The 13103-nt window shown below is 36.0% G+C and overlaps 1 protein-coding gene and 1 long non-coding RNA gene across 11 annotated transcripts in view; one reads left to right on the top strand and one right to left on the bottom strand.

Moving 5' to 3' along the window:
- The window catches only part of LOC106084176 (sex-lethal homolog), a 116543-nt gene that overhangs the window by 39305 nt on the left and 64135 nt on the right, over positions 1-13103 (bottom strand). For 7 of the 10 annotated variants that reach the window (XM_013247703.2, XM_013247697.2, XM_013247694.2 and 4 more), the window contains exon 4: positions 144-473. In XM_013247703.2, the coding sequence (XP_013103157.1) occupies positions 144-473 (330 nt within the window). The remainder of the gene's footprint in view (positions 1-143; positions 474-13103) is intronic. The other 3 variants (XM_013247705.2, XM_013247701.2, XM_013247702.2) reach the window with 1 other exon arrangement.
- Positions 1-13103, top strand: part of LOC106084177 (uncharacterized) — a 125738-nt gene that overhangs the window by 92729 nt on the left and 19906 nt on the right. The gene's annotated exons all lie outside the window — the stretch shown is intronic.

The raw sequence follows: 13103 nt of genomic DNA, 5'->3' as shown, positions 1-13103 counted from the left end.
CTTTTGAAGGCAAGAATTGTTAGATGTATTTTTGCAACTATCAATTTAGAGATGAAACAGTAGGGGTTTGCAAATCGTGGTGAGTGTTTTAATAAAAGCTCATTCATGTGTGCAATAAACTTTCGATTTAAGCTAAATCTTACCTTATAGTCTTTCATGATTCGACAAGTGTTGATGGGACCACACGTTCTAAACAGCGCATATAGTTCGCGATCTGTCATATCTTGAGGCAAATAGTTCACAATTAAATTGGTACCGTTGACGCCCTGGGGATCGCCGCCGCCGCCACCATCTCCTCCACTATTGATGGAATTTGTGCTATGCGCTGGCGCCATATTGCACATGGAGCCCATGGCACTGCCGCCACCTGAAAAATCATTATAACCACCACGCCCACCGCGCGGATTCATAGCTGAGGGGCCTGGATACGATGACGTGAAATCTGTGTCCTGTGGTGAAAACGCATAACGTGACTGAAATATCAAGTCAAAGAATTTTGAAACATTTTAATTTGTCGTTGGCGCTTTTGCAGTTACTCGATCTTTAGCATTTGCTTCCACTGAAAGTTTCATTCATTCACGGTGCTTGATCTTGATCAATAATTTCTTCATTTCAATTGAATTAGATTTTAGAGTAAAAAATTAGAAGTTAGGAAGGAATTCGCATACCAAAAATACACACACACACACACAGAGACAATTCTCGAAGGGATTTCGAAAAAAAAACTGGAAACAAACACAATACGTACGTTGGTGGTTTCACAACATTTCAAGAAATTTTTGCAAAATCATTCTTTTCTAGGCAAATTCTTATTCGTATTCTTGTTTGGCAATGAAATGAACGTTTCATAGTTTACAGCTACATATCTGTATGTATGTTTGTAGTTGAATATTTACTTAAGACATAAATACTTTTCCATTAATCATTTTATACGGCGGTAACGAAAGGTAAGATGATTCTAAAAAATATTTGGAGCCAGGCGAAGGGTGGTAGGACAAGATTACAGGGTGGTTGACACAAAGTCTTACCAACTTCACATTGGTATATCTGTCAAACTCGCAATGACAGCCCCTTGATATTGATTGATATTTGTTTTATTAACAGCTCATTTTCATGTTTTCAAGCCACCGATACTGAGTTTATTTGAAATCAAAGTTTTTCGCCTAATAGTTTTCGAGCGTAATGGTGTGATTGCGTTATATGTGGTTGTAAAATCACATTCGGCTGTTGTTGGCGAACTCAAACACTTTAAACCAGCAATGAAGGGCAAAAGTCAGGCAGTATAAAATTCTGAACCAAATTTGATGAACTTCGGCGGATGTTTTCAGATGTGTTATTAAACAATCCGTATAAAATTGCGAGAAATATGTTAAAACTATAATAACTACGGTTGAAAAATGACAACATTATTGCATATTACCCAATATATGACGAACATTTTTATGGTAGCTTTACTTAAATCTGAATCGATTTCGTCCAAACTTCTCAGGTATTGTCGTCGAGGTCAGCTTTGTGCAAAATTTTGGCAAGATTGGTCTGCAAATATGAAGAACATATATATGAGAGCTATATCTAATTCTAACCCGATTTCGAGCAAACTTTTCAGATATTGTGGTAGTCGTCGAAGAAAGCGCAAAATTTTGGTAAAATTGGTCAATAAATGTGCTTGCAGTGGCTCTGAACAGAACAATCTGAACAGATTTTTACAATTTCGATAGGCCGAAAAACATGCCTGTACCAAATTTGAAGACGATCGGATGAAAATTGCGAAGTGTAGTTTGTATACAAATTAACATGGATAGACGGACAGACAGACAGACGGACGTAGCTAAATCGAAACAGAAAGTGATTCTGAGACAATCGGTATACTTATCAATGTACCACAGTAGTGGTATAGGGTATAAAAATTTCCCATATGAGCAATTCGTTAACTCCCAAAAAGATCGTGTTTACTTAACAGTGTGCAAGTGCGGACGTAGGGGAATCTGAGACTTAGAAGGGCGGCCCGAAGTCACTTTCCATCTCAAGTGTGAGCGCTCACCCCCCAGAGGCCTTTCTACGCTTATGGTGCTGTCCACTTCAAGTTTTAGTTCAATGATAAGAGCCACTCCTTTTTGACATGGCATAATACTTTACAAAATTCGCCAGCATTAATAGAAGATAATCACCGCTTTAAATTTTATTTCAATCAGCATTTTAAGGCGTGACAGACGGCATGAGGGACTTGAGGATGTTGAAAACCAAGCAACGTTTCTGATTAAATTTAGCTTGGCAAAATCAGGACTTATCTTTTCATCCCAAATGTAAACATAAACCTCCCCGCGGTGGCACGTGGCTAGCTATCTTAGATATCCGTTAAAGGTAGAAAGATGGGTTGAGGCGTCGGGTTAGTAGCCCATCACCAGAAAAATCTAAAGAAATTACTTTGAAAAAAAGAAGAAGATTGCAAACGGATTCCCCCTATGTTGACAACTGCAGCAAACGTTTTAAGGACCATGACTTGCATATCTGCACCTGGAATGTCCGGGTGAAAGCTTTAATTTGGCTGTGGATTTGTGGTAAATCGGACACTAATATACCTTGTCTCCAGGTTTACTCCGGTGGACGAGAGGATACCCACAATTCCCATAAAGGCCAAATTCTGCAACGTCAGTCTTATTTACACCCATTCATTTTGGTTCAGAAGCCGGAAAATTTTGCCTGCACAAAAAAACCTCCGACAATGGATTGGGAGTAGTAGACTTCGCGGCGAAGAACACGATATTCAGCAGCACCAGATTCCAACATCGAAGGATTCACACTGCCACATGTACGAGAAACTGAGTGATGTACGACCGATCCGAAGAACGTACTTCGATTCGGCTCCTTACCTTGTTTGAGTCGTCTTAGTGTGGCGGGAAACGTACGATATGACACTGCACGTAAGCGTACTCCACTCGGCTGACCCAATTGTTTCCTGTCCCGATAGTATAGCAGCCCAATGACAAACCCAAAGCCCAGTCCATGGGGAGAGCCGCAACATCCGCATTTGGGTACCCCAAGGAACCCATGATACGACTAGGAGTGTCAAAAAGCTACTGAAACCAAGAATGCAGCATATAGGGCAACTTTCCAGCCAGGCGAAGGAGAGGTATCGAGAGAAAAGGAGAGAGGAGAAACGTCTCCTGCTCAAGAAGAAGAAGAAGGAATTCGAAAGACTTCAATGTGAGCGAATCAGAAGAAACACAGGAGCCAGAATGAACACTTTTCCCAGCTGCTGCTACCACCATCAGATAGTGGCCATGAGTATACCACAGAACCAATCCCTGACGGTGATATAAAATGTATATTGCTTAGTCAGAACAAGGTCCACGTCGCAGTAATCTGGCTGAAAAAAACTAAGTCAGCAGCAGCTAGGTTGCCAGCTGAACTGCTTAAAACCGCAGGCGACATGTTGATAAGGCGTATGTATCAGCTCGTCTGTGCAATCTGGCTAAAAGAAAGCATATCTGATGGTCGGAACCCTCAACACACTATGTTCCGTGCACATTAAGGAATAAGTCTTCTCCGCATCGAGCAAACTGAGTGAAAGATAAAAATCAAAATTCAAAGAAATAATTGAGACCTATCAGCGAGGGGGCAGGCCTGGTAAATACACCATAGACCTGATATTTGCACTACACCAAATCCTGGAAATGATCCGAAATTTCAAGCTTTGTCTGAGTTTGGTATTTCACCAAAACTGATTGGACTATGCAGTATAAAGATTGCTGACGCACGCTCATCAGTTTCAGCGAAGTTTTAATCAGGGAGACAGCCTATCGTGTGATTTCTTTAATATCCTGCTTACTTTACTTTAATTGGCTATGACAGAATATTTGTTCCACTAGGCGAACGTAGCGTCTCGATCTTCTGTGCTCATTCTAAAATCTCGGACACCAAGTAATTGCAGCGCATGAAAGTATAGAAAGAGAATCAACGAAAGTGTGTATGGCAGTAAATGAAGATAAGACAAAGTGGATCAACTCCCACAAGGTTCTGTACACCGGAGCAGACAAAGAAAATGGAGAAAGTGGGTAACCACAACTTTGGAGATAGTCAGCAACTTTATCTACCTCGGCACCGCCGTGATAAAACAAATGTCACCAGTTTTGAAATTAAACAAAGGATAATATTGGCTAGCAGATGCAACTTTGGACTGAGCAAGCAGGTCAGGAGCAAAGCCCCCTCTCGATAGAAGAAAATACGGATCCTACCCGTGCTGTTGTATGGCTCCGAAAAATAGGTACTTGAAGGAACAGATGAGGGAATATTTAGAGTAAAAGATCGTTTGTGAAATATATGGACTAGTCTGCGTTAATGGAGAATGTATGACGACGATAGCATAGTTAGACGCATCAAAATGCAATGGTGGCGTTGGCTATGTCATATTGCCAGAATGATTGTAGAAGCTCCAGCGAAGAAGCTTTTGAAGGCGACCATAATAGAACACGCAAAAGGAGAAGATGGCGGTGCTTGGAAACCTATTCTACCTTCGGCTAGAGGAACAAATGTTCTGTAATGGTCAACTAAAATAAAGTAACGACAGACGGCATGATGATGTAAGCAAACTCCCTCATGCTGTGGTGGAGGGTATACAAAAAATATTTTTATTAATCATCTGTAAATTTTAAAATTTGCTTCATTCGTAATTTTGATCTAAAAACTTTGAAAAATTTTCAGTAGCAAAGGTAAGTTGTGTTCTTGTTTTTTTCTTTTCACAAAAGATATATATATTTTTTTCGTTTTTTTTAGCAAGTCAATTGTTAGATTCTTGAGAGAATTTCCTTGTTTTGTTTGATATCCGTTTTTTAGATTTATTTTGGCATTAGAAATATTCTTCGAATCATCTTACTTTTCCTTAAAGGCACTATGAATTCTCAAAACTATTACAAAATGCATTTTTTTCACTAAAATTAACTAAATGACGACTATAATCATAACGAGGATGATGAGGTTAATAAACAAAATGGGAAAGTCCTCTAAATTCATGAACACCACCGAGATGAGGTGAGGACAATTTAAATATGAATTAGTTGTGCATTAGCTACCACTACAAATAATAAATTAATGTACTTATTTAACAAATGATTTCGCTAAATTCACCGTAAAAAAATGAATAACAACAGCAACATGAACATCATCAAAAACAACAACAACATCAACAACAACAACAATAGTAATAACAACACGTCATACACATTGATTAAATGAACAACCAAAATGAAATGAACAACACATAGAGAGATAGAGAGAGAGAGAGAGAAAGAGAGAGGCTAAGAAAAAAACATCATGTTTTTTCCCATCGTTTCTTTTTTGGTTTTTTTCTATTTTTTGTTGTTTTTTTTTTGTTTGTATAACAATAAATAGTATTTTTATGACATTTTATGTGTGTCTATATGTATGTATGTGTGTATGCCTGTATATTAGAATACAAGATCTAATGTATTTTGGACAAATTTATGGGGATTTTGGTGTTTGTTTTCTTTTTTTTTTTGCAGTAGGGAGCGGGTATAATTATATCTATCACTAGCCAACGATGGTTACATTGTGACAAGGGGAGGTGTGTGTGTGTGTGGATTGACAGACACAGCAGCTTTTGCTGGATCCCTGGCTAGGTGGTGTAGGGTTATATCCCAGGGTCAGCCAGAGTTATTTGATGACTTCCAAACACACACACACACGAACGCACAGGGCACTTCATTAATATTTAATGTGTTTAGTGTTATTTGGTCAGGACTAAAGAAACGAACGAAATAAAAACACAAAATAAATTAACAAACGTTACTAAGGCTATGATGCTCCAGACCGTCCCCACAAGCCAAGATTTATCTTTAACAACTAAATTTAATTGAAATGGTCCAGTTGGCTGGAGAGGCAACGACAACGACTACTATTCTAAGTTATCAAATATGTATGTTGTGGCTAATAATTCATTTTGTTCCTGTGGCAGGAAATTGAAAGACATGAAACGCTTTTGTGGGAGGCGTTTTGGAAACGAGGTTTTGTCTGCTTAGGAACTCTTTGCACACATTTGGATTTCATTGTTAACAAACTAATACAGTTGCAAAGCTAGCTTTTTATTATTGCATTACATATGCGTATTTCGTATAATGTTGAATAAGTATCACAAAAATTAGCAACAAAGCCTAGAGCCACAACAGTCATGTGGATATGAGCAGTGCGCGATGGTCGGGAACAAAAAAGTTTAGCCACCTTTCGATACTTATACCGCATGCATCTATGTCTATGTCCAAGGATCTGTTGATCAAACAATTTCTCTGCAACAATCAAATCTTCCCGCCTACCATAGTTCTCATGGCAATCAACTCGATTCCAATTTGGAGAAAATAAGTAAAGTTGAAGATAAGTATGTTTGTCAGCCCATCCAGTATTATACAACACAACAAAATATAACAAATTCTATCAAACCTGGACTCAATGTAGCTAAGCCTTAATTCAGCCTTTTCTTTTTTGAAAGAAAGAAAGATTTAGCAGCATATTGCCTAGCTCTAGAAACCAAGTTTCTTGTCTTAAATAGAAAACCAAAAAATATATGTATTAAAAAGTTCGGTTCCTTGTTATAGTATTAACAAGTTTCAACAGATTCTTAGGCAATCGCTGTCTACAGGTTTAACTGGATTGCTATTTTTGCTTTTAGTTGGATGTCTTTGAGTAGAGATGGATTCCTGCAAAAAAATTGCTTTTGCCAATGCGAATCCCAACAACACATAAATGAGTAATCCATTGCCAACTGCTATTTGCCAGAGATATTGAAGATTTCAAGATTGCCATCGGACCACAAATGAAGATTCGGCAACCCAAACATTTTTTTTCGAAATACTGAGGCTACCAAATTTAGAGCCCTGCCAAGAGGCACCCGGACCACCTAGGCCCTAGAAATTTTGCACATGATCTCGATAACCAATTAAAGAATTATCTCTATCCGTTCTCAAATGTCATATTTTGTACTTTTTTCCGACTCTATCACACTGAGCATCAGCAGGGGCAAAAAATGGCCGAGGACCTTTCTAAGTTAGTTCGTTTCTTTTCGTTTTTGTGGTTTCGTTAGGAGTGTAGAATAAAACCATGCCAACCAAATACTTTTACAATGGGCCTCATGGCTATATGGCAGCTATATTCAAATATGGTCAGACTTGGTCCATGCAACTCACTGTAACCGTGAAAATGAGTTGCAAAACAGCATTTCTGGTCTCAAGACCTTAGATCGGGCTCAAGAGCTTAAATATGTTTTTTAATGAATTCTTAGCGCGAGATCGCTATAGAGGGTGCTATATAGAGATATAGGCCATCTTTGAACTATTGGCCATAGAGTGATTTCAACAAACAGACTGACGGACATGCCTAGGTCGTCTATGAATATAACGACGATTTAGTATGTATTAGGGTGATCAATAAATCGGGGTTTTCCTAAAACCAGTTTTAGAAATATTCAAAAAATTAAAAAACCGGTTTAAGTTTTTGTGGGTTTTAAAAAACCGGTTACATTTGTACAAAAGTGAATCCTTTGGAAATTTTATAAATAAACCTTAGATGAGGAACAAATTTTTGGCGAAAAAATTTCGCCAAAACTTTGCTGAGGAACAAATTTTTATGAAATTTTCTGGGAAAATTAAATTTCTGAATGAATTGTTCTTTTAAGACAAAATTTCAATGAACTTTTCTATAAACACAAAATTTTAATAAATTTTTTTAAAGAAAAAGTTTTAGTTGAATTTTCTATAAAGGCAACAAATCAATAATTAAAATTTTTCCATAAGAAAATATATTTTTGTAATATTTTTAGTCGGAAAAATTTCGATAACGTTTTTTAAGACAAAATTTCGATACAAATTTTCTAAAGAGCAAATTTTAATTATTTTATCTATAAAAAGAAAAATTCGATAAAAATTTCTTTATAAACAAAATGATGATAGAATTTTCCCTAAATACAGAATTTTGATAAATTTATAAACCAAAAACCTTAAAAATGGCAAAAATAGCTCAAAAAATTGAAATACCGGTTTTCAAAAACCGAACTGATCACCCGAGTATGTATATTTTGCAGAGTTAAAAATGTATAATTTGACGAGAAATGGCAAATGTTCAACTCTTTGGTAGTGGCTTGTAGAACATTTGGTAGGTTTTGGTAGGAAATAATTTTCTTGAGTGGCAACACTGACTGTGAGTTATACCCACTCACATCTAAGCATCTATTGTAGGTGTACAGTGTGGCGTATACGTTTTGATAATTTATCACTTATACGCACTAATGAACCATTAAATACAATACACAAACTACATATCTGGTGCTTCTCACCCTGGAAATTTAATGGAATGTCGAAAAATAAGCTGATAAACGTAAAGATATTTTTAACAACATTTCATTATGAACGGTTTTTTGGATCCAAGTGGAATGAGTTGCATTAAAAATTTTGCGACAGATATTTCTTTTATTCAGTCTATTATGTCTTCAATTAAATTGTGAACATTTAATTACTCTAATGTCTACCTGAGTCGACATGCAATGCCCTCATAAGGACTAACATTCCATTCCCATGAACTCTTAAGAGTTTTAAAAAAGTTATAAATTATTACAAATTCATTGAAACTTTGTCCGTGTTACAAGTCACCCCCTTCACTGCTTATGAAAATACAAGAGACCAAATTCTTTCTAATGTTTGCACTTGAAGTTTACGATAACTTTATACTGAACCCTTGGCACTGTGGTTTCTACTAAGTCCAGGGTCTATTGACAAATTTTTATGATACAGTAATTAGTCACATGCTATTATCTAGAGTTCGAGAAAGTTTATTGAAAAATAAGAAATGATAAAAGAGCTTAAAATGATGGTTATAACTCCATAAGTGAGAAAGCATTTTTGAACTTTTTCCCCACGAATATTCTGTTATAAATCATCAGGGAGACTTCTGTTATTTGTGACATTCGAATTTGTTATTGAAATTTTTACATAAACCACTGTGACTTAATGCCTTTGCCCTTTTTGCTATGTATCTCTGTCTACGATTCTTTGTTCTACCTCTGTCTTGCTCCATCTCAAGCGGAAAAAGAAAAGTTCATAAGAACTTTTGTTGGCATGAACTCCAAGGGAAGTAAAAGAAGCTCAATCCATTTTATGGCATGATTGTGACACCTAATGTCTTCGAAGGATAAGAAAAATGTTTTCCTTTTAATTCCGGCTGTTGCTTGTGCATTAAGTTGGCAAAAGCGCTTTAAAACGTAACTGTCATCGTGAATGAAAAGATAAACAGGTGGCGATGGTAGAAAAATGAGCTCAATCACAAGGCGCTTAAACTATCAAATCTGCCTTCTTCCGGAAGATCATAACAACGCCGTACTTCCTGAATTTGTGGCTATGGAAGAGCTAATACACCAACATTTTAAGGGCAATGTTTAAAGATGACACATTTACTTAAGACTGTTTTTGTTTTAAGAGATGAGTATGTTAAAATTCCAAGCAAAGGTAATCGATTGGAACGCATTTGCAAGAAATTTGTAGTTGTTTTCTTTATCTCCTACTGATAGTGGCTTAATGCTACTAAAGAACAATTTTCTTCCGGGGTTATAATTTTCCAAACTGCGAAAGGAATAAAAAGGAGTGTCATCCTTCAAGATGTTGTATAAATGATGGAACAATTACCGTTTGGAGTGAAAGTTGCAATAACTACTTTTATCAACTGTGGAAGCTATGTAAGTAAGTACCGTTCTATGTGTCATATTACCAAACCTTCCATGCTTTCGACGGGACATTTTTGAGAAATACCTACGAAATTTGTAGCATAAATGTGCCTTCGTGAAACACTACTATTTTCTTTAGTACATTGCATAGCCACCCCCCGCTACTGCCATAGTCACAGTCAAAGAAAGTTTTGCTTTTCACTTTCAAACCATGTTTTTACTGTCATATCTTTGGGAAAGTTTTCTTTATCGTGAGTGCAGGACCACCTTTGTGTTCTCCTGGATCATAGGTGTAAAAAGCTAACAACGCTATTTATGGTAATTTACTTTTTATGTCCCCCCAAAGGTTCTTCCAACTCCTGCCACCCAAAAAAATTCTCGACAATGAAAACTTAGAAAACAATGGAAACTCAGGTAGACTGAAACTATTCCACCACTATGCCAATCTGGTCTAGGTTTGAATGAAAGGCAAGCAACTCGCTTGACTCACGTCAAAGTCTTTGGAACAATAGAATCGAAAAATAATTATTGCACGGAAAAATGTTAGTTTTTGGTAAAGCTATTTCTTCCCGTTAAATGTTTTTCGATGGCAGGCAACAAAGTTGCCTCACATTACGACGCAAATGGGTGGGCAACATGTTGCTTTAAAAGTTTCCGGGGTGCCTTTGATTTTTTCCCTCTTTATTTATTTTTTTTTGTGTTGGTTTGGAAGAATAAAATTTTCCCTTTTTATGGCTTGTGACTAATAAACACACTGCGTACGCTCTAGGAAGTTGGAAAACTTTTTAATACACAACGGTTTTCCTTGGGTTTTCCACCCAAACTTGATAAAAAAAAAACTTTGATGTGTTTATTGTTTTTGGTATAGCTGGCTGCTATTTGTTCTTCTTATTAGTTTAATGCTAATGATATTTTAATTACCTAATTGTGGATGGGGTTAACTATTTTCTTTGCTCAACTCCTCAGTAGTTATGAACGGTTCATGATGCGAGGATTCCTTTTGAATGAATGGCATTGCCTCATGTTACAGACATGTGACACCCAATAGAAAATGATTAATCATAAACTTAATCCTATTCGAAAATTGATTTGTCAAATATGTCTCTAGTATTTGCCAAAGTATCGAAATAAAAAAATCGTATAAACTAAAAGTTGTTACTAATACTACAAAGCACACAAAAAGAGAGTATATTTCAACTAGGTTTCTACATCGAAATCTAATCTCATTCGCCTTTTACATAGGCTACACAATATTAATTAATCAAAACGCCAAAAAGTATACTTTATTTAAACGTTATAGAAAGAGGGCTCAAGTGCTTTATATAAAATAAATACCAAGATTTACATCACCCACTTTGTTTTTGCAATAAAGAATAAAGCAAGAGAGGTTTTCAGGGGAATGGTGATAATGACGATGGGGATGGGGCCCCATCAGAAATCTTTAGTTGTAGAGGTTACAAAGGGACTTTAAACTAAAAGCAACTTCTTCTTCAAACAAATATATGGTTGATGGTATTTTCTTTTTCGCAAACCTGGGCACGTATATGGTTTTCGCTTCATATCTTCACAACAGAGTGTGTACAGTAAAGGTGGAGAGTTTTGTATCTTCACCTTATATTCAAACTTCCGGTGTGCCTCAGGGTAGTATCTTGGGGCCACTTCTTTTTATTTTATTCATAAATGGCATTTCCTCATGCTTTTCAACATCTAGATTTCTGCTCTATGCTGATGATTTAAAAATATTTCATAAAATTGAGTCTATGTCTGATGTCTTCGATTTACAGAATGACTTGGACAATCTGCTGAGTTGGTGTATTAGCAACAAGCTTCTTATAAATTTATCGAAATGTGCTCACGTCTCTTTTTACAGATTGCGTCATCCAATCCAAACTTCATTTAAAATTGGTAATTGTGTACTTAAAAAATCAACTTCAGTTCGCGACCTGGGTGTGATTTTTGATTTCTCCTTGTCCTTTGTTCCACATATTGACTATATAATACCTGATGCTTATAAGGTCCTTGCTTTTATTAAGAGAAATTGCTTTGATTTTTCTGATCCTAACACTTTCAAGATATTATATACAACTTTTGTTAGATCAAAGTTGGAGTATGCCGCCATCATTTGGGATCCTTATTGTATTTCGCATATCGGTCGTATTGAACGAATTCAAAAACTTTTTTCTAAATTTGCCCTTAGGCCTTTGTTTCCTTTGGAGCATCCACCATATCGGTCGCGATGTTTGTTACTGGGACTACAGAGTTTGGATTGCCGTAGAAAATTTCAGTCTGCTTTATTTATTTTTGATTTGATTAATAATCGTGTCGATTCTCCCGATTTGTTGGCTTTAGTTCCGTTTTCTGTTCCAGTAAGGAGTTTACGATTTACTGATTTATTTAGTATTAAATTTCATCGTTGCAATTATGCCCGCAATGGACCACTAACACGCTCATTTTTAAATTTAAATCGAATTAATTTAAATTTTCAAAAAGAATCGAAGCCAAGTATTGATTTTAGCACATCTAAAGAAGTATTTAGGTCAAGTTTATATTGCGCTTTTCCCCTAACATAGTTTTTGTAAATATATTTATATTTTTTGAATTTAATCTTAGTCTGTAAGGATATGAATTCCATTGACTATAATAATAAATAAATAAATAAATTCTAGCAGTGATAAAAATGTTTATTTGAATGCTTGGTGACATATAGTATGTCATATGGTTTACGTATGGGGTGAGGTTATGTCTAAGTTGTATTAGAAGCGCCAACACCGGTATTCACACAAATTTTGTATAGGTTTATTTGACAGATTTTCTTTATATTGTAGAACTGTCAATTAAACCAATTTTAAAACTTTATTATTCATTTTTGTGAATAAGGTCGTAAGTGTTCAGTACAGACATTTGGATAAACAAAACCATCCACATACAGCTATGTGAGACAAAATCGGAACAGCTGCTAGACAGAAAAATATGGGACTCTAAAGCTTATAAATTGAGAACAAAACGATTGTTCATATCAATTTTTTAATGCATGTAGATTGCAAACAGAATTTCCGTTATGAAAACGTCAAACATATGCTGTTTTTTTAATTTGTTGGCCATTTTAAGCACAATAACAAAATTTAACGTGTGAAAAATAATAGGAACAATTCTTGTTTTTGCGCGAAAAAAATGCAAAATTAGAATAAAGGAAGGCAAATTTTGAGTTACAGCCAAATTGTGATCTTATAGCTGTTTAGTAAGGTTAGGTTAGGTTGAAAAGGGTGTGGATATTAATCCGCCCCATGACACTATGGACATACACATAAGCCAGTAATACTAAAAAAAATGTAACCTCGAAAAAGAAAATTTTACAAAATCCTTGTTTTCCATGCCACGACCCTAA

Source organism: Stomoxys calcitrans, chromosome 4 (genome assembly GCF_963082655.1).
Source record: "Stomoxys calcitrans chromosome 4, idStoCalc2.1, whole genome shotgun sequence".
NCBI classification, from domain to species: Eukaryota; Metazoa; Arthropoda; class Insecta; order Diptera; family Muscidae; genus Stomoxys; species Stomoxys calcitrans.
Note: the sequence above shows the minus strand (reverse complement) of the source record. Positions and strands in the feature narration are given on the sequence as shown.